The sequence below is a fragment of the Tamandua tetradactyla genome, chromosome 7 (genome assembly GCF_023851605.1).
Source record: "Tamandua tetradactyla isolate mTamTet1 chromosome 7, mTamTet1.pri, whole genome shotgun sequence".
Lineage (NCBI taxonomy): Eukaryota > Metazoa > Chordata > Mammalia > Pilosa > Myrmecophagidae > Tamandua > Tamandua tetradactyla.
In genome coordinates, this window is record NC_135333.1 from 19,187,097 (window position 1) to 19,212,024 (window position 24,928).

The following is a 24,928-nucleotide window of genomic DNA, read 5'->3' on the forward strand; positions in this document are numbered from 1 at the left end:
TCTTCTTTGAAGAAATGTCTTTTCAGGTCTTTTACCAATTAAATTTTTTTTCTTTTGAAATATAGGATTTCCTTATTTATTCTGATATTAAACATTTATTGGATATGGTTCCAGATATTTTCTCTCATTTGTAGATTGTCTTTTTGCTCTCATGATGATGTCCTTTGATGTAAAAAATGTTTTTAATTTTGAGGAAGTCCCATTTATCTATTTTTCTTTTTTTGCTTGTGCTTTTGGTGTAAAGTCTAAGTAACTGTTCCCTAACACATTGTCCTAAAGATGCTTCATTATGTTTTCTTCAAGGAGTTTTTTAGTTTTGTTTTTTAAATTTAGGTCTCTGATCCATTTTGAGTTTTGTATGTTCTCTAAGTTGGAGATCTAACTTCATTCTTTTGCGTATGGAGATCCAGTTTTCCAAACACCATTTGTTGAAGAAACTATCTATTTTCCCCATTGAGTGGATTTGGCACCTTTGTGAAAGAGCAGTTGGCCATAGGTATGGAAGTTTATTTCTGAACTCTGAATTTGATTCCTTTGGTCTATATGTCTGTCCTTCTGCTAGTACCATGTAGTTTTGATTATTGTGGCTTTATAACAAGTTTTAAAACTGGAAAGTATGAGTTCTCCATCTTCATTCTTCTTTTTCAAGAGTAAAATTTGATGATTGCCTTTTCCATTTCTGGAAGGAGGCTGTTGGAGTTTTGATTGATACTGCATTGGATGTGTGAATCGCTTTGGATAGAATTGACATTTTAATAATATTTAGTCTTCCAATCCATGAATACAAATGTTCTTCCATTTATTTAGGTCATCTTTGATTTCTTTTAGCAATGATTTGTAGTTTTTCACATGATTCCTTTTCATCTTTGCTTAAAATTTTTCTTAAGATATCTCATTCTTTCAGTTGCATTCAGTAATGGATTTTTTTTCTTGATTTCCTCTTCAGATTGTTTGTTACTAAAATATAGAAATACGACTGTTTTTTGCATGTTGTACCCTGACGCTTTGGTGAATTCTTTTATTTGCTCTGGTAATTTTGTCATTGTGGATTTTTCAGGGTTTTCTGCATATAGGATCATGTTATCTGCTAATAGGGCAAGTTTTATTTCTTCCTTTCTAATTAGGATACTTTTTATTTCTACCTCTTTCCTGATTGCTCTGCTCTGGCTAGAACTTCCAGTAAGTACAGTGTTGAGTAACAATTCCTTATCTTAGAAGGAAAGGTCTTTCAGGCATCGAGTTCGGTTATTAGCTGTGGTTTTTGTTATTAACGTCCTTCTGGCAGTTTGGGTTTAGTTTGTTCTTCTTTTCCTAGATCCTCTAGTTATGAGTTTGGATATCTGATTTGAGACATTTTTCTTTTTTAATGTAGGCTATAAATTTCCCTCTCAGCACTGCCTCTGCTGTATCCCATGGTTGTTGTTTTTTTTTTCCACATGGGTAGGCACCATGAATTGAACCCGGGTCTCCGGCATGGCAGATGAGAACTCTGCCACTGAGCCACCATTGCCCGCCCTGCATCCCATAGATTTTGATATGTTATATTTTTATGTTCATTTGCCTCAAGATATTTCTTAATTTCCTTTGTGATTTCTGTTTTTACCCATTGGTTGTTTAAAAGCTAGCTGTTTAATGTCCACAGATTTGTGAATTTTCCAGTTCTCCCTTTGTTATTGATTTCTAGCTTTATTCCACGTCATCTGAAAAAGAAATTCTGATTTCTATATTTCTTAATTTATTGATACTTGTTTTGTGACCTATCATATGATCTGTCCTGGAGAATGTCCATTGTGCTGGAGAAGAATATATATTCAGCTGCTTTTGAGCAAATGTTCTATATGTCTGTTAGATCTGATTGATTTAGAGTATCATTCAAGCCTTCTTTGTCCTTATTGACCCTCTGTCTAGGTGTTCCATCCATTATTGAAACTGGTGTTTTGAATTCTCTTCCTATTAATGTAGAACTATCTGTTTTTCCCTTCAGATTTGTCAATATTTCTTTTATGTATTTTGGACCACTGCCATTAGGTGCATATATATTTATTATTGTTGTTGTCTTCTTTTTGAGTCGACTTCTTTATCAGTTTATAGTGACCTTTTTCATTGGTAACAGTTTTTTTTAATTATTTAAAGCCTATTTTTTTTTCTGATATTATTGTAGCACCCCCAGCTCTTTTTTAAGTTACTGTTTGCACGATATATTCTTTTTCATCCTTTCACTTTCAGCATACTGTGCCTTTGAATTCAAGGAGAGTCTGTTGTAAACAGCAAATAGTTAGGTCATGCTTTTTATCCATTCTGTCCATCTCTGCCTTTTGACTGGAATGTTATTCCATTTACCTTTAAAGTAAATATCCCTAAAGAGTAGGAGAAAGGTCAAAGGTGATGGTGGAGTTATACAGACAAGGTAGGGTTCAACAAGCAAGTATGACTGCTGATATTTCTTTTAGTCTCCAATATCTTAAACAGCTAGAAGTAAAAACCTAAAATTGTGGCGTTGTAACCCATACCATACTCTGAAACCTGTTCTACAACTGATTGTTGCGATGTACTTTGAAATTTACTGCTTTTTTCTATATTTGTTATTTTTCACAAAAAAGAAAAATAGGATAATGATAAAAAAAAGAGAGTACAAAAATATATTTCTCACTAAAAATTCATTTCTATATAAGGAAAAAAGGAAATGCATTGTTTTGTTATGAAAATTAAAGTTCTGAACATGATTTGGTGAGAATTTAAATAGTTGGGCTTAATTCTTAATCATAATTAAAAATTTTTTTTGTATTAGTTGAAATATCATTATTTGTTTCTCATTTGAATCATATCTTTAAGAAGAAAGTAATTGATGTTACTTTTTTGTTTCAGCTAAACCATTTACTTCTAAAGTGAAGCAAATGAGATTGCATAGAGAAGACTTTGAAATATTAAAGGTGATTGGTCGAGGAGCTTTTGGTGAGGTAAGAGAAAATTTTCTAGAAATATTGCTAGTTTCTTTGAAAGCTATTTTATACAGTTTTTGAGAAAATTTAGCAAAAATACTATTCACTTTCTGTTGTGATTGATATTACTGACCAGAAAATATTATAATGTTTTGAATGAAATGTTTGTACATGGAATTTTTTCCCAAAATATTTCTTTTTTTCTCATGTGCTTGATAATTTAAGTATGAGTATGTTTTTTGGCTGTCCTTTTCCGTTAATCTGTCTCTTCTTGTGCCAATACCACAGTCATAATTACTCCAATTTTATAAAATGCCCTAATGTCTTTCAAACTTCTTCCTTCTCTCCATCATCCTCCTTTCCCCCTCTCCTCGTCCATATTTGCCCTTTGCATTTTTATAATCACTTTTTGAAAATTCACTCACACACATATACAAACACTGAGACCCAGAATCTTGCTTGGATTTTGACTGGTGTGGTATTGAAACTAGAGATCAATTTGTGAGTAATTGTCATCTTAACCCTGTTGAGACTACCAGTCCATAACCATGATACTTTCTTTCAAATTTAGAGCTCTATAATTTTCTCTCAATGTTTTGTAGCTTTCATTCAGTTTAGAGGACTTTTTATATGATAATCTTGATACTGTCTCCATTGGAATTACTTATTAAATTTAATTTTCTAATTTCTTGTTGCTAGTGTTTAGAAATACAGTTAAACTTTGTTTATGGACCTCATACCAAGCAACCCTGCTAACTTTACTTGTTAAATTCCTGAATAATGCTGAATTTTAATAAAATGAGTTTTTATAACTTTTGAGATACTTATATAGTTTTATATTTCTTTCACTTTTAAAGGGTTGAGTTACTCAGATCTATTTTCAAATACTTAACTTACCTTGCATTCTTAATATAAGCTCTACTAGGTTGTTATGTATTATCCTGTTTTAAATATCACAGGGTTTTGTTTGCTGTTGTGTGTGTTTTTAGGGTTTTTACACCTATGCTGTTGAGAGAAATTGGCCTGTAATTTTTCTGCTTATAATGTCCTGCTTTGATCTTGGCCTTCTGATTATTGTTGGCCTCATAAAAAGAGAGAAATATTCTCTCTTTTATGATTCTCTGGAAGAGTTTGTGACTATTTATATATATATTTTTCTTATGTGCTTGGAAGAATTCACTGGTGAAGCCATTGGGGCCTGGAGGTTACTAGTATGAAAATTTTAAATTAACTATTTAATTTCTTAATAGAAACAGATCTATTTGGATTTCCTGTTTCTTTATGTATTGTTTTGCTGCATTCATCCTTGTCCTCTAACTTTTCACATTTGAATGGCATAAAGTGATTCATGATATCTTAATATATTTTAAATGTCTGTAGAATCTCTAGTAGTGTTTCTTTTTATTTTCCTGTTGATCATTTGTACCTCTTTTTGTTTTTAACTTGCTATTATCTTACTAACGTATTGAAATAGATACTTAGATTATGATTTCTAGCATTCCCTCTTTTCCAATGTGCATTTAAGGCTATAGTTTTCTCTAAGCAGTTTTAGCTACAACTGACACATTTTGCTATGTCTTGTATTCATTATTGTTTACTCAAGATACAGTGATTTTAAGTTTCCATTGTGATTTCTTCTCTCTGATCCTCCCTTCCTTCTTTCCTTTCTTTGGTCTATGAGTTTGGAAGTTTATTTCTTAGTTTCTAAACATTTAGGAAATTTTCTAGTTATATTTCTGTTACTGAATCGTATTGTCATTCCAAGAGTGGTTAGAAAACATACACTGAGATTTCAATTCTTTGAAATTTGTTGTACAGTGTTCTGTAAATATCAGCTAGGTAAATATATTAATCTTGTTGAAATTTTCTACATCCTTTCTTTCCCTGTGTTTGATCTGACATTTCCTTACAGAGAAGATTTCTTTCTTCTAAATATTTTTTTGTTTCTACTGGTAAAAATATAGGCTTATTGTAACTTCTCAGTGAATAATTCTTTTATCATTCTGAATTTTTTTTTTATCTTCTAAGTAGTGCTTTTTAAATTTTTTCTTCATTTGTTAGTAGAGTTACTCTAGGTCTTTTAATTAGCTTTTTTAAAAAATATTTTTATTGAGAAATCTTGACACATACTACGTTCATCCATAGTATATAATCAGTGTCTCACATTATCATCACATAGTTGTGTATTCATCACCTGATCATTTCTAGAATATTTGCATCACTCCAGAAAAAGAAATTAAAAGATAAAAAGAAAAAGCTCATACATCCCATACCCCTTACCCCTCCCTCTCATTGACCACTAGTATTTCAGTCTATCCAAATTTTTTACCCCTTATCCCCCACTATTATTTATTTATTTATACTTACTTTTTTCCCTCATCTGTCCATACCCTGGATCAAACATAAGGTTTTCAAAATCACATGGTCACATTGTAAAAGTTAAAGATTAATACAGTCGTCTTCAAGAATCAAGGCTACTGGGACACAGCTCAGCAGTTTCATGTACTTCCTTCTAGCCCCTGCAGTGCCCCATAAACTAAAAAGGGATATGTATATAATGCATAAGAATAACCTCTAGGATAACCTCAAATTCTGAAATCTCTCAGCCACTGAACTTTTGGCTTCATTTCTCTCTTCCCCTTTTTAGTCAAGGAGGCTTTTTCAATCCCATGATCCCAGGTTCTGGCTCACTCCAGGAGTCTCTTCCCACATTCTCAAGAAGATTTATACCCATGGGAGTCATGTCCTGTGTAGGAGGAAGGGCAGTGAGTTGACTTGATGAGTTGCCTTAGAGAGAGAGGCTACATCTGAGCAACAAAAGAAGTTCTCTGGAGGTGACTGTTTGGCATAATTATAGGTTTACCTTCTTCTTTGCAGGAATAAATTTCCTAGGGTTTAGCCCAAAGATGGAGAGCTCTGCCACTGGAGTTGGTGATCCCCACTTCTTGCCAACATATCAGGAATTGTGCAGATAGGGAAGTTGAGTAGTGTCTCCTTTCTCCCCATTCCCCTAGGGAACTTTCCAAATCCCCTAGGAAACTTTTTTATTCTCTAATTTCTCTGGGATATATTTGGGGCATCACACTAACCCATACAGACCAACAAGATCTTATGCCCTATTCAATATTCCATGTAGTTATGGTGTTCAAATAAACTGACCATACAAGTTAATGAGGTACTACACAAAATATAAATTTTGCTAAATAAATATCTCTCCCTTTGATCTCACACAGAAGTTGAAGTTTTAATATATGAAACCTATCATCCTTTACCCTGATTCCGGTTTACCTTAGTGCTCTCCAGATCAGCTTCATTCATATCTGTAGTGGAAGTCTGATCACTTTTTCAACTTTTTAAACAGTTGCCATATGGGGTAATGCTGACTTTCATAGCTTCAGTGCTCTAATTCAGATTCTCAGGTGTCACATAAGATACCTGAAGTTTCAGACAATGACCAGGTTATACATAAATAGCTTGGTATTTCAGAATTTAGAAATAACATTTACAACTCCTGAATCTATGTGACTTGTAAGTGCTTACAATTTAGGACTCTTTAGGCCCCCACCTGATAAACCAATGTTTTTGACTCCAATTATCTGAGTTTTTATATTGCAGTTATCTGCATGAGTGAGGCATGATGATATATGTCTTTTTGTTTCTGACATTTCATTCAACATACTCTCCTTAAAGTTCATTCACCTTAGTTGCATGTCTCACAACTTCATTCCTTCTTGCAGCTGCTCAGTAGTCCATTGTATGTATACAACACAGTCCCCTCTTCCATTCCTCAGTCATACTGTTAGGCCTCCTCCGTCCATTTTGAATTATGAACACTGCGGACATAGACACCAGTGTGCAAATGTCCATTCGTGTCCCCACTTTCAGTTCCTATATATATACCAAGCAGTGGGGTTGCAGGATCATATGGCAACTCCATGCCATGCCTCCTGTGAAACCACCAAACTGCCTTCTGGAGGTGCTGCATCTCCCAACTTCCCTCCCAACAGTGAGTAATTACATTTCTTTCTCCCCATTTTCTCTAGCACTTGTGTGCTGGTTTGAAATGATGTATGTATCCTAGAAAAGCCATGTTTTAAACCTAATCCCATTTTGTAAAGGCAGCCATTTCTTCTAATCCCTATTCAGTATTGTATGCTTGAAACTATAATTAGATCATCTACCTGGAGATGTGATTTAATCAGGAGTTGTTGTTAAACTGGATTAGGTGAAGACGTGCCTCTACCCATTTTGGTGGGGCTTGATTAGTTTACTGGAATCCATAAAAGAGGAATCATTTTGGAGAAAGGGGATGATTCAGAGAGCAGAGAATGCTGTGGCACCGTGAAGCACAGAGTCCACAAGCCAGCACGTTGGAGATGAAGAAGGAAAATGCCTCCTGGGGAGCTTCATGAAACAGGAAACCAGGAAAGAGAGCTAACAGATGATGCTGTGTTTGCCATGTGCCCTTCCAGCTGAGAGAGAAACCCTGACTATGTTCACCATGTGCCTTCTCACTTGGGAGAGAAACTCTGAACCTCATCAGCCTTCTTGAACCAAGGTATCTTTCCCTGGATGCCTTTGATTGGACATTTCTATCAACTTGTTTTAATTGGGACATTTTCTCGGCCTTAAAACTGTAAACTAGCAACTTATTGAATTCCCGTTTTTAAAAGTCATTCTGGCAGCTAGCAAACTAGAACAATACTAAAGAAAGATTCCATGTGCCCTTCACTCAGTTGTCTATTTCTACTTGAGTCAGTGTTGGTTGTTCATACCTGTCTGGGAAGTTGTCCATTTCATTTCCATTGTCCAATTTAATACCATATAGTTGGTCATATTATCTTCTCATTACTTTCTTTGTTTCTGTGGGGTCAGTGTTATATCCCTTCTACATTTCTCATTCTATTTATTTGCATCTTCTCTTTCTCTTTTTTCAACCTAGCTAAAGGTCTGTTGATTTCATTGATTTTCTCAAAAAAAAAACCAAAAAAAAACAGCTTCACATTTTGTTGATTTTCTCTGTTGTTTTCATATTCTCAGTTTCATTTGTTTTTGCTCTATTTGTTATTTCTTTCCTTTTGTTTGCTTTAGGGTTAGTTTTGGTTCTTTCTCTACTTCTTCCAGGTGAACACTTAATTCCTCAGCTTTTGCTCTTCTTTTTTAGTATAGGTATTTAAAGCAATAAATTTCTCTCTCAATACCACCTCTGCTGCATCCTATAAGTATATATATATATATATATATATTTGTTTGTTTGTTTGTTTGTTTGTTTTTGCATAGGTGGGCTCTGGGAATTGAACCCAGATCTCCAGCATGACAGGTGAGAACTCTGCCTCCTGAGCCACTGTGGCCCAGCCCTCCATAAATTTTTTATATTTTGTGTTTTCCTTGAGATATTTTATGATTGTTCTTGTAATTTCCTCCTTGACTCATTGGTTGTTTAGTAGTGTGTTGTTTAGCCTGCATATATTTGTGAATTTTCTGGATTTCTGTCTGTTATTGATTCCCAACTTCATTATGTTGTGATCCAAGGAAGTTTCTTGCAGAATTTCAGTCTTTTTAAATTTACTTAGACTTGATTTGTGAGCCTGCATATGATCTGTCCTTCAGAATGATCCATGAGCAGTTTAGAAAAATGTGTATCCTGTTGTTGTGGTTTATAATGTTCTGTAAATATCTGTTAAGTCTAGTTCATTTATTGTATTATCGAAAATCTCTTTTTCCTTATTGATCCTTTGTCTAGATGTTCTATCCATTGATGACAGTGGGAAATTGAGTTCTCCAACTATAATTTTAGAGGTGTCTGTTTCTCCCTTTATTGTAGTCTGTATTTGCCTCTTTTATTTTGGAGCACTCTGCCTTGGTGCATAAATATTTATGATATGTCTTTCTTATTGAATTATTCCTTTTATTAATAGGTAGTGTTCTTCTTTGTCTCTTTTGGTTCTTTTACATGTGAAATCTGATTTTTTGGATGTTAGTATAGCTCCTCCTTTTCTTTTCTGGTTGTTTGAATGAAATTTCTTTTTCCAAGCTTTCACTTTCAACCTACTTTTGTCTTTGGGTCTAAAGTGAGTCTCTTTAGACAGCATATAGATTGGTCCTGTTTTTTCATCCACTCTTGCAATCTATGTCTTTTGATAGGGGAATTTAATGCATTTACAGTTAATGTTATTAATGTAAAGGCAGTACTTTCTTCTACCATTTTGTTGCTCACATTTAATGTCATATTTGATTCCTTCTTCTCTTTTTACCTTTACTGATAGTCTTCATTTCTACACTGTTCTCCAGACCTCTCTCTCTCTCCTGTCTTTTCCTGTCTCCCTGTAATGCTCCCTTTTGTATTTCTTATGGAACCAGTCTCATAGTCATAAATTCTCTTTGTCTGAAAATAGTTTGATCTCCCCCTCATTTCTGAAGGACAGTTTTGCTGGGTATATAATTCTTGGTTGGCAGTTTTTCTTTTTCAGAATCTTAAATATATCATACCACTGCCTTCTTGTCTCCATGGTTTCTGCTGAGAAATCCACACATTATCTTATCGAGCTTCCCTTGTATGTGATGGATTGCTTTTCTCTTACCGCTTCAAAATTCTCTTTTTGTCTTTGACATTAGGCATTCTGATTAGTTAGTGTCTTGGAGTATGTCTATTTGAATATATTCTTTTTTTGGGTACACTGCACTTCTTGGATCTGTAATTTTATGTCTTTCATAAGAGATACGAAATTTTCAGTGATTATTTCCTCAGTTAGTCTTTCTGTTCCTCTTATTTTCTCTTATCCTTCTGGGACACCCATAACACATATATTCCTCCACTTCATTTTGTCATTCAGTTCCCTAAGCCCCTGCTCATATTTTTCCATTCTTTTCTCTCTGTATTTTTTTGTGTTGAATTTTAGATGTCCTTTCCTCTGGTTCAGTAATCCTTTCCTTTGCCTCCTCACAATACAACCTATTGTTGTAGGTCTCCATTGTTCTTTTCATCTCTTCTATTGTGCCTTTCATTCCCATAAGTTCTACAATTTGTTTTTTCAAACTTTTGAGTTCCTCTTTACGTTTGCCCACTGTCTTTTTTACATCCTCCTTCAACTTCTTGACTTAATTTTTGACGAGATTTTTTAAAATTTAGTAATTAAAAATAAAGAAACAAAATAAAACAACATACATAATCAGTAATTCACAATATCATCACTTAGTTGCATATTCATCATTTCTTAGAACATTTGCATTAATTCAGAAAAAGAAATAAAAAGACAATAGAAAAAGAAACAAAATGAACACAGGAAAGAAAAAAAAAAAAGATTATACCTACCATACCCCTTACCCCTCACTTTCATTGATCACTAGCATTTCAAACTAAATTTATTTTATCATTTGTTCCCCCTATTATTTATTTTTATTCCATATGTTCTACTCGTCTGTTGACAAGGTAGATAAAAGGAGCATCACACACAAGGTTTTCACAATCACACAGTCACATTGTGACAGTTGTATCATTATTCAATCATCCTTAAGAAACATGGCTACTGGAACACAGCTCTACATTTTCAGGCAGTTCCCTCCAGCCTCTCCATTACGTCTTGAATAACAAGATGATATCTACTTGATGCATAAGAATAACCTCCAGGATAACCTCTGAACTCTGTTTGGAATCTCTCAGCCATGGACACTTTGTCTCATTTCCCTCTTCCCCCTTTTCGTCGAGAAGGTTTTCTCAATCCCTTGATGCTAAGTCTCAGCTCATTCTAGGGTTTTTCTCAATCCCTTGATGCTGAGTCTCCATTCATTCCAAGATCTCTGTCCCACGTTGCCAGGAAGGTCCACACCCCTGGGAGTCATGTCCCACATAGACTGGGGAAGGGTGGTGAGACTGCTCGTTGTGTTGGCTAGAGAGAGAGGCCACATCTGAGCAACAAAAGAGGCTCTCTTGAGGGTGACTCTTAGGCCTAAATTTTAAGTGGACTTGACCTATCCTTTATGGGGTTAAGTTTCATATGAACAAACCCCAAGACTGGAGGCTCTGCCTATAGCTTTCATTATCCACACTGCCTGTGAGAATATTTTGATGAGATTTTGCATGTCTTTTCAAAAGTCTTGAGTTAGGTTGTTTGATGTCGTGTATCTCCTTTGAACTGTTGTTTTTTCCTTTGAGTGGGCCTTATCTTTGATTTTCCTAGTATGACTCATTATTTTTTGCTGCTGTTTAGACATTTGATTTCCTGAATTAGTTTATTCTGGAGGTTGTTTTCATTTTTTTACCTGGGGTTTTGTGGTTGAATATCTTTGTTTTCTATCTGGTCTTTAGCATTCAGTTCAACTTATTCTCGACTTCTAGCATAAATTCTGTTTAACTGATCAGAATTTTTAAGTTCTTGTATTTCTGTTTCTTGTGCTGCCTTTATGAAGTCTTTTTTTGAGGCACGTCTCCTCAGATTTAATCCATTCCAGTCAGACTTTTCCAGAGCAGACAGGGCCACATCTCAGGAGTAGAGAGTAACCAGGATCAAGTTTCCTTGAGGGTGAGACCCAGGATGTTGTTCGACTTTCCTATGAAGTCTCTAGACTCTGTACTTTTCCTGTCCTGCCTAGCATGTGGTGCTTGTCTGTCCGCAGCTTCCCACCATGGTAATGTGATAGGGTGCTGTTAATTTCAGCAGCCTCACCCTGCCAGGAGCATGGTTGAGACTAAGGCTGAGGTAGTAGACTCTTTGATCACATCTGTTTTCCAGCCCCTGGGTCTGATTTCCCTTAAGGAGGTCCTCCACTTTAGCTGGGCACCCCCCCAACCCCGCTTTTCTTGGGGAAGAGGTACCTTTTATGAAATTATCCCCATTCACTTGACTATTTACTTTGTCTCTCAGACATGCCTTGCTTACTTGACTGGGATAGTGCTGGAGCCTCAGAGTCGTTGCAGTTCTATCTGTTGAGCTGTGAAGAAGTAAAAAAAAGAAAAAAAGAAAAGCCTTTTAAGAGCTGTATCCTTTCTCCCTGCGTTTGCCAAAAAAATAGCTGGAGTTGGTATGTGGCTGTATGTTTTCCCAAGTTCTGTGGGCACCCTTTTCTTCAGGTCCAGCCCATTTCCAGTATTTTTTGCTGTCCAACTCAAAAAGCCTCTGTTTTGTTTTGTTTTTGTATTTTTGGTTTTTTCTCGTCAGCTCCACCCCTTTCTGCCACAGCAAAAACTTCTGGTTCCATTAATGTTTACCCCAGGTTTATCTGTGCTTGGGGCTTGTTTTCAGTAGTTAAAATTTCTTAATTTATTCTGCAGTTGGAGCCTGCGTTGGTAAAGTCTGTTTCCTTTCCCCTTGGGGACCCAGCCTGCTGTGCCCGGGGGCAGGGGGGATGGTCACTGGCCTCTGAGATTTTGGAATACTTAATAGTTCTGTGTTGGATCTTAGCTGTTCCATCTGTTCCAGGCTGGTGTATGATGTGGGTCCGGTCACACATGTCCCCCCAATCAGTTGTTCATAAAGTTCCTGGCTATTTATTAGCTGCTCTGCAGGGCGAACTAAATTCTACACCCCACTGTGCCACCATCTTGCCTTTTAATTAGTGTTTTAATTAAACATCTTGTTCTAGCTTTATAGTTTCATCTTTCTGTATCCTTATTGTGTATTTATTGTTAAGTAAAATATAGGTCGATTTTTTTTAATCTAGTCTAATAATCTTTTGTAATTTAATTGAAGTTGACATTTTAGTTGACGTTTAATGTGATCATGCTCATTATTATTTGTTTTATATTTGTACTGCACAATATACATTTTCCTCTCTCATTTCTTAGTTTTTATTTGATTTATGGAGTATTTTAAATTATTCTTTCCCCTACGCTATTAATTTCTTAGTTTTACTTTCTTCTTTTGGTTCTTCTACAGATCTCTGCATATGTCCTTGGTAAATGTATATTTTACCTATTTCCATTTACCAGACTTCTACCTTTTGTCATTGCTCTTCTCTATTTTAGTTCTATATATATTTCAACTCCCAAAGGATAGGATATTACTATGATTATTAAATTGTCTCTATTAATTTACATTAATGCACATATTCACATTTTCTGTTCTTCACATTCATGAACTTCATATTCACACATTTCCCTTTTGGGCCATTCCTTTCTTTCTCTTTTTTTTTTTTTTGCATTCATGGTCTGGGATTCAAGCCCAGTTCTCCCACGTATATGATGAGCATTCTACCACTGAACCACCCACGCACCTGGATCATTTTCTTTCTGACTGAAAAATTCCCTTTAATAATTTCATTAGTACCGTTCTGATGAGGATACATTTCCAGGTTTTATCTGCCTGAAAATATATTTATTTCCAATTCTTTAAAATATAAAAAAAGTTGAGTAATATACATTTATAGCTCAATGGATTTTCACGTATGTGTGAATTTGTATAACTGTCATACCAATCAAGATATAGAACATTTCCAACATTCCAATAGGCTCCCTTTGTTCCCAGCATGTGAATTGCCTTCTCCCATCAACCTGCCATTCTGACCTCAGTTGCCATATATTAAATTTGTATGTATTTGAATTTTTTATTTGTGACATTATAGATATAAATTTCTGGCTTCTTTTGTTCAGCATGCTTTTTGTGTTGATACATCCTTAGTTTTCATTTGTTCAACAGCTTTCCTTTGTATGAATTTTCCACAAGTTACTTATCCATACTTGTGCAGGTGGATATTCAAAGTGGTTATGCTCTTTGGCCATTGTGATTAATGTTCCTATAGACATTTTGCACATGTCTTTTGAGGGGAATACATTTGTGTTTGAAATATTCTTAGGAATAAAATTGCTAGATCATAGGTTAGACATATTTAGCTTTCATAAAAGTGCCGAATAGTTCCCTAGTGTTTACCAGTTTATTTTCCTATGTACAGTGCATGAAGGTCCCAGTTGCTTCGCAATCTCACCAACATCTGGTTCATCTCTTTGACATTGGCCATTTTGGGTGCATATATAGTGGTATTGCATTGTGATTTCATTTTTCATATCAGGTACCTATACTTTTTCTTAACGTGCACATTTTTGGGGTCAGGGAGTTGGGAGTGTATGGGTGGGTTGTCTGATTTATCAGTATGTATTTCTTTGTTTCTCCTTTCTTGGAAATACACGTGTGTGTGTGTGTGTGTGTGTGTGTTTAATAAAATATCTTCTTCCCATCTGTAGCTTGACTTTGGCTATTCTATTCTTACTTTATTCTTAGCTTCAATAAAGTCCAATAAATTAAATTCTTCTTGGTGATTAATGCTTTTTGTGTTCCTTTTAAGAAGTCTTCTCTAACAGAATGTCATGAAGATACTTTCCTATGTTTACTTCAGTGATTTCTTTTTCCCTTTTTTTCTTGGTGAACTTTGATATTTAGATCTGTCATTCATCTGGTATTGATCCTTGTGTGTTTCCTAAGGTGTATGTAGAGTTTCATTTTATCGTCTGTTGGTTTCTTAGCACCATTTATTGTAAAGACTGTTTTGTTCCCAACTGCATTGCAAAAGACTTTTGTTTAAATCAGGTGATCTTGTGTTCATTAGTTTTATTTTTGGAGTTTTCAACATAGAAGTCTTATTGTCTTTCAGTGAATTTATTCCTGGATATTTGATGTTTGTGGATGAGCTTGTAAGTGATAGTTTTAGAATTGCACTTTCTACCTTTCTTGGTAGGATAGAAATATAGTTGATTTTTCCATATTGATCTGGTATTTAAAGATCTTATTAAAGTTAGTCATTAATTCCAGTTCATATATAATTAATTTTTTTCCATATACCCAATCATATCATCTTCCAGATAGCTGTGTTGCTTTGTTTCCAATCTTTATGCCTTTTATTTCTTTTTCTAGTATTATTGCAGTAGAGAGGATCTTCATAAAATGTTGAATACAAGTGGTGAGAATGGACATTCTTGTCTGGTTTTTTAATTTAGGTGGAAAGTGTTCAGTATTTTACCGAGTATGAAGTTTGCCACAGCTTTTTCCTTTTTTTTATATTGTTGCTGTTTATATATTAAGGACATTTTCCTTCTAGTCCTGTTCTCTTGAGAGCTTTTATCAAGAAAAGAAGTTAAACTTTATTGAAAGCTTTTTCTGTATCTGTTTTGAATATATCTATATTTTACTAATTTTTTTGCTGTATAAATCCAGTTGTTTCTGTTCTATACTTTTAACAGACAGTTGGTTTTGATTTGCTAATATTTTATTTAGCATTCTTGTTTTTGTGCATGAGGATAATATGCCTTTAGTTTACCTCTCATATTCTTCTTGAATTTTGGAATGGTCTCTATTTCTTAAGACAATTTAGGAAGTCTTTCTTTCTCAATTTTCTGAAAGAGTTTGTAAGAAGATTATTATTTCTTTTTTAAAATGTTTGGAAGAATTCGCTAGGGAAGCTATCTGGCCCAGGAGGAAAAATATTTTGTTTTTCATATTTTGAGTAATTTTATATACATTGAAATACAAAATTTATGTACCTGCAATTGTGAGTTTTGACAAATGGATTTACCCTTATTGAAATACAGAATGGTCCTATCACCTTTGTTCCTTTTCCTGTCGCTTCCCTACAAGTTTGTGCTTAGCTGGTTTAATACCTGCTTTTTGTTTAGTAATGCATAAAATGGTATGTAAATATATGTACTACTTTATCCATTCTCCTGTTTACTGTTTGGCTACTAGGAATGAAGTTGATAAGAATATTGTTATGCAAGTTTTTATGAAAATGCTTTCATTTTCTTTGGATAAATACCTAGAGAGCTATGCTGAAGAATATGCTATTATTATTATTATTATTTTTGCATGGGCAGGCACCAGGAAGTGAATTTTTTAATATATAAGAAAGTGGTACACTTTGCCCAGTGGGGTTGAACCATTTTACATTCGTGCCAATTATACGTTCTCATCAATATTTTTGCTGTTAGTCTTTTAGCCATTTTGGTAGGTGTGTAATATGTGTAAAAATGATGAGTTTTTGTGTACACTTTTATACCACTCTTATACTTCTTTTGTAAAGTGTCTGTTCAAGTATTTAACCAAGTTTTTTCTTGGATTGTTTTTATTTTTGTTACTTAGTTGTATGTGTTCTTTATATTCCATATCTATAAAAGTTTTTTTTTGTCAGATATTTGTTTTGTGAATGTTTTCTAACAGACTGTGTGACTTGCCTGTACCTTTTATTAAAGGTGACTTTTAATGAGCTAAAGTTGTCTTTTTGATAGTATAATTTTATTACCTTTTTTTATTCTATGGTTATTTTGTGTTCCTTCTAAGAAATTTCTGTTTTTATCTAGGTCACAAAGATATTTTTTTAGCATTTTCTTTAGAAACTCTGTAGTCTTTAACAGATAGTGCTGGGGAAATTGGATATCCACATTCAGAGAACAAAAGGGAACTCCTACCTCACACCATATACAAAAATTAATACCTAAATATTTATATTAAATATAAAATTTCAAAACTCCTGGTAGAAAATATAGGGAAATATCTTCAGATTTTCTAAGAATCCATTACTTTAAATTCTTAGACTTTACATGAAAATGGTGAATGGATTCTTAGACTTTGCATGAAAAGCACAAACAACTAAAGAAAACATAAGATTTCACAAAAGTTGAAGAGGTTTGTGCATCAAAGGACATAATCAAGAAAATGAAAAGAAAACCTACAGAATGGCAGAAACAATTTAGAAACCATATATCTGATAAGGGTTTGATACCCAGAATATATAAAGAACCCTTACAGCTCGCCAATAAAAGACAGCTATTTAAAAATGAGCAAAGGACTTGAATAGACATTTCTTTAAAGAAGATATACAGATGGCCATTAAGCATATGAAAAGATGCTCAACGTTATTAGCTTTTAGGAAAATATATACAGATCGCAGTGAAATAGCAATTCAAACCTACTAGAATGGCTATTATTTAAAAAACTGGAATATATCAAGTGTTGGTGAGGATGGAGAGAAATAGAAACCCTCATTTGTTGTTGGTGGTATTGCAAAACAGAAGCTTCATAAAAAAAGTTGAATGTAAAGCTACCGTATGACCTGGCAATCCCACTTGTTAGATATAAGACCAAAAGAATTGAAGGCAGGAAGTCAGACAAAATTATCCACTAGTATCCATGCCAGCATTATTCACAACAGCCAAAAGGTGGAAGCAACCAAGAGGTTCACCAGTAGATGAATGGATAAAGAAAATGTGATGTATACACACAATGGAATATTATTCATCTATAAAGAGGAATGAAGTCTCATGCATGCTGCAACATGGATAAACCTGGAAGACAACATGTTGAGTGAAGTAAATCAAATGGAAAGGTACTGATATTGTGATTACACTTACATGAACTAGCAAGAATATACAAAGTCATAGTACTAAAAAATAGAGTACTGGTTATCAGTTGGGGGGAGGGAAAATCAGACTTAATGCTTAATTGGTACAGAGTTTCTGTTTTAGGCAATAGATGCGTTTTGGAAATGTATGATAGTGATGGTAGCACAATATTGTGAATGTATTTATTAGTATATAATTGTATATTTGAAGGTGGTTAAAATAGAAAATATAAAAAAGAACTTCATAATTTTAGTTTTTGTGTTTACATAGGTGATCCATCTCAGTTTAATTCTTGTATATCATTTTTTCCCCCAGGTAGATAGCTAATTCTTTCAGCACCATTTGTTGGAAAGATTATTTTCCTGTATTGAATTAGTTTGTTGTAAAAACAGTATTCAGTTGACCATAAAAGTTTAATCTGTCCCTGCTTTCTTTGCTTTGTTTCATTTATCTCTTTGTCTGTCCTTTTGCCGGTAACACAGTCTCTTGATCCCTGTAGCTTTATACTCTAAAGTTAAGAGTATGTAATGAAGTCTGAGTGTATTTCTTCCAAGTTTGTTCTTTTTCAAGCCAGGACTTTTGCATTGTTGTAAAAATTTTAGAATCAGCCAGTTAATTTCCATAAAAGCCTACTAGTATTGTAACTGGGCTTTATTGAATTTATGAATCAATTTTGGGAATCCTGATATCTTAACAGTGTGGTCTGCTAGTCTCTGAACAAGGTATTTCCCTTTTTAAAACCTACTTTAATTTTTCTCATGAGTATTCTGTAGTTTAATTATACAGTCTTGGTCATATTTGGTAAAGTTCTTCTAAATTGCTTTTTTTTTTTTTTTTTGACACTATGGTATTTTTTGATAGTATGGTGTCAAAATATTTTTGCCACCATGGTGTCCAAAGTGATACTTAAAAAATTTACGTTCCAGTCGTATGTGCTAATATTTAGATATGCAATTGATTTTTGGATCTTGCTTGATTTCCTGTAATCCTGCTAATTCATTTATTATATTTAGTTTTTATTATTTTGTATGCTGTTTTCTTAGTTTTACATGTAAATGTCTGAGAATAGGAAAAGAGTCCTTTTTACTTTCTAGAGTTTATAGTTTGTATTTCTTTATCTTGATGTTTTGCACTACCTTGGACCTCTCGTAGAGTGTTGAATAGGTGTCACGTGAGTTGACATACTTGCCTTATTTCTGAACTTAGAGAGAGATGGTTCTGTTAAGTATGGAGCTAATTGTAGAATTTTTTGCAGGTGCCATATCTTTGGTTGAGGTAGTTGTCCTCTATTATTGGTTTGCTGAGAATTTTAAAAATTACTAATTAATGGCTGCTCTTTAGTTACTGATTATTGGGCCACTTGATTTTTCTGTATCTATAGAAGTAATCATAGATTTGCTCCTTTATTGTCATAATATGGCAGCTTGCTATGATTTATTTTCCAAATAGTAACCAGTACCTGTGATAAACTTCATTTGGTCATGATTTACTTTCCTTTTGAGATATTCCTCTGTATAGTTTATTAATATTTTGTTAACTAATTCTACATCTGTATTGATGAGAAATGTTCGTATTGTAGTTTTATATTTTTATAATCTCTTTGTCAAGTTTGATAGTAGGGTTATGCTGGCTTTATAAAACCAGTTGGGGGACTTCCTGGAAGATGGCGGCTTAGTAAGATGCGCGGATCTTAGTTTCTTCTCCAGGACACCTACTAGGGGAGTAGAAACGATACAGAAAGCGCCCAAAGCCACAACAGAGATAAAAAAGACAGCGTACCCCATCCTGGATCGGCTGGCTGGCTGAGAGAAGCAGCTCGGGTGAGATCGCCGAGGCGCGCGGGCCTTACCGGGCGGGGTGGCAAGCGGCCGGAGTTACTCCCTTCCCCCTTCCCGGGCCGGCTGGGAGAATTGGAGAGGTGGTCCCCTGAAACCAAGGCGACTGGCGCCCACACCACGCGCAGCCCCGGACCAACTGAGAGAATTGGATCGGAAACCCCCAGGCCGCGGAGAACGGTGACCCCGTGACTCCCGGGGAACGTGCACTCTCTCGGGCGGGCCGCTGCCGCTGGCGCCCTCCCGCCACGCTTGTTGCCCAGGGCCGACTAGGAAATTCGGACGGGCTCTTTCCCTGGCTGCGGCGACCAGCAACCCTCCCTGCGTTCGGACACCCTCCCTGCGTTCGGACCCCGGGCTGGCTCAAGCCGCTTCGGCTAGCGAACCCCCAGGACGGCGAGAGTTTTTCAAAGTTTAAGGTCCCACAGCACCTTTTACTGGTGGGACCCGCAGACAAACGTGTGCCACGAGCGCCGCCTACTGGGCAGGATAAGAAAAACAGAACCCAGAGATTTGACAGAAAAATATTACAACCTTGCTGGGTCCAACACCAAGAGAAATCTGAATAAATGCCCAGACGCCAGCAGCAAAAGATAACCGTCCAAGCTCAAAAGATTGAGAATATGGCTCAGTCAAAGGAACAAACCAATAGCTCAAATGAGACACAAGAGCTGAGACAACTAATGCTGAATATACGAACAGAAATGGAAAACCTCTTCAAAAATGAAATCGATAAATTGAGGGAGGACATGAAGAGGACATGGGCTGAACATAAAGAAGAAATAGAAAAACTGAAAAAACAAATCGCAGAACTTATGGAAGTGAAGGATAAAGTAGCAAACATAGAAAAAATAATGGATAGCTACAATGATAGATTTAAAGAGACAGAAGATAGAATTAGTGATTTGGAGGATGGAACATCTTAATTCCAAAAAGAAACAGAAACTATAGGGAAAAGAATGGAAAAATTTGAACAGGGTATCAGGGAACTCAAGGACAATATGAACCGCACAAATATACGTGTTGTGGGTGTCCCAGAAGGAGAAGAGAAGGGAAAAGGAGGAGAAAAACTAATGGAAGAAATTATCACTGAAAATTTCCCAACTCTTATGAAAGACCTAAAATTACAGATCCAAGAAGTGCAGCGCACCCCAAAGAGTTTAGACCCAAATAGGCGTTCTCCAAGACACTTACTAGTTAGAATGTCAGAGGTCAAAGAGAAAGAGAAGATCTTGAAAGCAGCAAGAGAAAAACAATCCATTACATACAAGGGAAACCCAATAAGACTTTGTGTAGATTTCTCAGCAGAAACCATGGAAGCTAGAAGACAGTGGGATGATATATTTAAATTACTAAAAGAGAAAAACTGCCAACCAAGACTCCTATATCCAGCAAAATTATCCTTCAAAAATGAGGGAGAAATTAAAACATTCTCAGACAAAAAGTCACTGAGAGAATTTGTGACCAAGAGACCAGCTCTGCAAGAAATACTAAAGGGAGCACTAGAGTCAGATACAAAAAGACAGAAGAGAGAGATATGGAAAAGAGTGTAGAAAGAAGGAAAATCAGATATGATATATATAATACAAAACGCAAAATGTTAGAGGAAAATATTATCCAAACAGTAATAACACTAAATGTCAATGGACTGAATTCCCCAATCAAAAGACATAGATTGGCAGAATGGATTAAAAAACAGGATCCTTCGATATGCTGTCTACAGGAAACACATCTTAGACCCAAAGATAAACATAGGTTGAAAGTGAAAGGTTGGGAAAAGATATTTCATGCAAATAACAACCAGAAAAGAGCAGGAGTGGCTATACTAATATCCAACAAATTAGACTTCAAATGTAAAACAGTTAAAAGAGACAAAGAAGGACACTATATACTAATAAAAGGAACAATCAAACAAGAAGACATAACAATCATAAATATTTACGCACCGAATCAGAATGCCCCAAAATACGTGAGGAATATACTGCAAACACTGAAAAGGGAAATAGACTCATATACCATAATAGTTGGAGACTTCAACTCACCACTCTCATCAAGGGACAGAACATCTAGACAGAGGATCAACAAAGAAATAGAGAATCTGAATATTACTATAAATGAACTAGACTTAATAGACATTTATAGGACATTACATCCCACAACAGCAGGATACACCTTTTTCTCAAGTGCTCATGGATCATTCTCAAAGATAGACCATATGCTGGGTCACAAAGCAAGTCTCAACAAATTTAAAAATATTGAAATCTTACACAACACTTTCTCGGACCATAAAGGAATGATGTTGGAAATCAATAATAGGCAGAGTGCCAGAAAATTCACAAATACGTGGAGGCTCAACAACACACTCCTAAACAACGACTGGGTCAAAGAAGAAATTGCAAGAGAAATTAGCAAATACCTCGAGGCGAATGAAAATGAAAACACAACATATCAAAACTTATGGGACGCAGCAAAGGCAGTGCTAAGAGGGAAACTTATTGCTCTAAATGCCTATATCAGAAAAGAAGAAAAGGCAAAAATTCAGGAATTAACTATCCATTTGGAAGAACTGGAGAAAGAACAGCAAGCTAACCCCAAAGCAAGCAAAAGGAAAGAAATAACAAAGATTAGAGCACAAATAAATGAAATTGAAAACATGAAAACAATAGAGAAAATCAATAAGGCCAGAAGTTGGTTCTATGAGAAAATCAATAAGATTGATGGGCCCTTAGCAAGATTGACAAAAAGAAGAAGAGAGAGGATGCAAATAAATAAGATCAGAAATGGAAGAGGAGACATAACTACTGACCTCACAGAAATAAAGGAGGTAATAACAGGATACTATGAACAACTTTACGCTAATAAATACAACAATTTAGAGGAAATGGACGGGTTCCTGGAAAGACATGAACAACCAACTTTGACTCAAGAAGACATAGATGACCTCAACAAACCATTCACAAGTAAAGAAATTGAATTAGTCATTCAAAAGCTTCCTAAAAAGAAAAGTCCAGGACCAGATGGCTTCACATGTGAATTCTACCAAACGTTCCAGAAAGAATTAGTACCAATTCTCTTCAAACTCTTCAAAAAAATCGAAGTGGAGGGAAAACTACCTAATTCATTCTATGAAGCCAACATCACCCTCATACCAAAACCAGGCAAAGATATTACAAAAAAAGAAAACTACAGACCAATCTCTCTAATGAATACAGATGCAAAAATCCTCAATAAAATTCTAGCAAATCATATCCAACAACACATTAAAAGAATTATACATCATGACCAAGTAGGATTCATCCCAGGTATGCAAGGATGGTTCAACATAAGAAAATCAATTAACGTAATACACCATATCAACAAATCAAAGCAGAAAAATCACATGATCATCTCAATTGATGCAGAGAAGGCATTCGACAAGATTCAACATCCTTTCCTGTTGAAAACACTTCAAAAGATAGGAATACAAGGGAACTTCCTTAAAATGATAGAGGGAATATATGAAAAACCCACAGCTAATATCATCCTCAATGGGGAAAAATTGAAAACTTTCCCCCTAAGATCAGGAACAAGACAAGGATGTCCACTATCACCACTATTATTCAACATTGTGTTGGAGGTTCTAGCCAGAGCAATTAGACAAGAAAAAGAAATACAAGGCATCAAAATTGGAAAGGAAGAAGTAAAACTATCACTGTTTGCAGACGATATGATACTATACGTCGAAAACCCGGAAAAATCCACAACAAAACTACTAGAGCTAATAAATGAGTACAGCAAAGTAGCAGGTTACAAGATCAACATTCAAAAATCTGTAGCATTTCTATACACTAGTAATGAACAAGCTGAGGGGGAAATCAAGAAACGAATCCCATTTACAATTGCAACTAAAAGAATAAAATACCTAGGAATAAATTTAACTAAAGAGACAAAAAACCTATATAAAGAAAACTACAAAAAACTGCTAAAAGAAATCACAGAAGACCTAAATAGATGGAAGGGCATACCGTGTTCATGGATTGGAAGACTAAATATAGTTAAGATGTCAATCCTACCTAAATTGATTTACAGATTCAATGCAATACCAATCAAAATCCCAACAACTTATTTTTCAGAAATAGAAAAACCAATAAGCAAATTTATCTGGAAGGGCAGGGTGCCCCGAATTGCTAAAAACATCTTGAGGAAAAAAAACGAAGCTGGAGGTCTCGCGCTGCCTGACTTTAAGGCATATTATGAAGCCACAGTGGTCAAAACAGCATGGTATTGGCATAAAGATAGATATATCGACCAATGGAATCAAATAGAGTGCTCAGACATAGACCCTCTCATCTATGGACATTTGATCTTTGATAAGGCAGTCAAGCCAACTCACCTGGGACAGAGCAGTCTCTTCAATAAATGGTGCCTAGAGAACTGGATATCCATATGCAAAAGAATGAAAGAAGACCCATCTCTCACACCCTATACAAAAGTTAACTCAAAATGGATCAAAGATCTAAACATTAGGTCTAAGACCATAAAACAGTTAGAGGAAAATGTTGGGAGATATCTTATGGATCTTACAACTGGAGGCGTTTTATGGACCTTAAACCTAAAGCAAGAGCACTGAAGAAGGAAATAAATAAATGGGAGCTCCTCAAAATTAAACACTTTTGTGCATCAAAGAACTTCATCAAGAAAGTAGAAAGAGGGGCGGGCCGCGGTGGCTCAGCGGGCAAAGTGCTTGCCTGCTATGCCGGAGGACCTCGGTTCGATTCCCGGCCCCAGCCCATGTAACAAAAACGGAGAAACAAAATACAATAAAACAAGAAAATGTTTAAAAGATGTTTCCCTTTCTTCCTCCCTTCCTTCCTTCTATCCTTCCTTCCTTCTCTCTGTCTTTCCTTTAAAAAAAAAAAAAAAAAAAAAAAAAAAAAAAAAAAAAAAGAAAGTAGAAAGACAGCCTTCACAATGGGAGACAATATTTGGAAATGATATATCAGATAAAGGTCTAGTATCCAGAATTTATAAAGAGATTGTTCATCTCAACAACAAAAAGACAGCCAACCCAATTACAAAATGGGAAAAAGACTTGAAAAGACACCTCTCAGAAGAGGAAATACGGATGGCCAAGAGGCACATGAAGAGATGCTCAATGTCCCTGGCCATTAGAGAAATGCAAATCAAAACCACAATGAGATATCATCTCACACCCACCAGAATGGCCATTATCAACAAAACAGAAAATGACAAGTGCTGGAGAGGATGCGGAGAAAGAGGCACACTTATCCACTGTTGGTGGGAATGTCAAAGGGTGCAACCACTGTGGAAGGCAGTTTGGCGGTTCCTCAAAAAGCTGAATATAGAATTGCCATACGACCCAGCAATACCATTGCTAGGTATCTACTCAAAGGACTTAAGTGCAAAGACACAAACGGACATTTGCACACCAATGTTTATAGCAGCATTATTTACAATTGCAAAGAGATGGAAACAGCCAAAATCTCCATCAACAGAAGAGTGGCTAAACAAACTGTGGTATATACATACGATGGAATATTATGCAGCTTTAAGACAAGATAAACTTATGAACCATGTAATAACATGGATGGACCTAGAGAATATTATGCTGATTGAATCCAGCCAAAAACTAAAGGACAAATACTGTATGGTCCCACTGATGTGAACGGACATTCGAGAATAAACTTGAAATATGTCATTGGTAACAGAGTTCAGCAGGAGTTAGAAACAGGGTAAGACAATGGGTAATTGAAGCTGAAGGGATACAGACTGTGCAACAGGACTAGATACAAAAACTCAAAAATGGACAGCACAATAATACCTAATTGTAAAGT

At 35.4% G+C, this 24,928-nt stretch overlaps 1 protein-coding gene across 6 annotated transcripts in view; it reads left to right on the forward strand.

Moving 5' to 3' along the window:
* Positions 1-24,928, forward strand: part of CDC42BPA (CDC42 binding protein kinase alpha) — a 463,135-nt gene that overhangs the window by 102,024 nt on the left and 336,183 nt on the right. For all 6 annotated transcript variants that reach the window (XM_077168549.1, XM_077168550.1, XM_077168551.1 and 3 more), the window contains exon 2: positions 2,866-2,957. In XM_077168549.1, the coding sequence (XP_077024664.1) occupies positions 2,866-2,957 (92 nt within the window). The remainder of the gene's footprint in view (positions 1-2,865; positions 2,958-24,928) is intronic.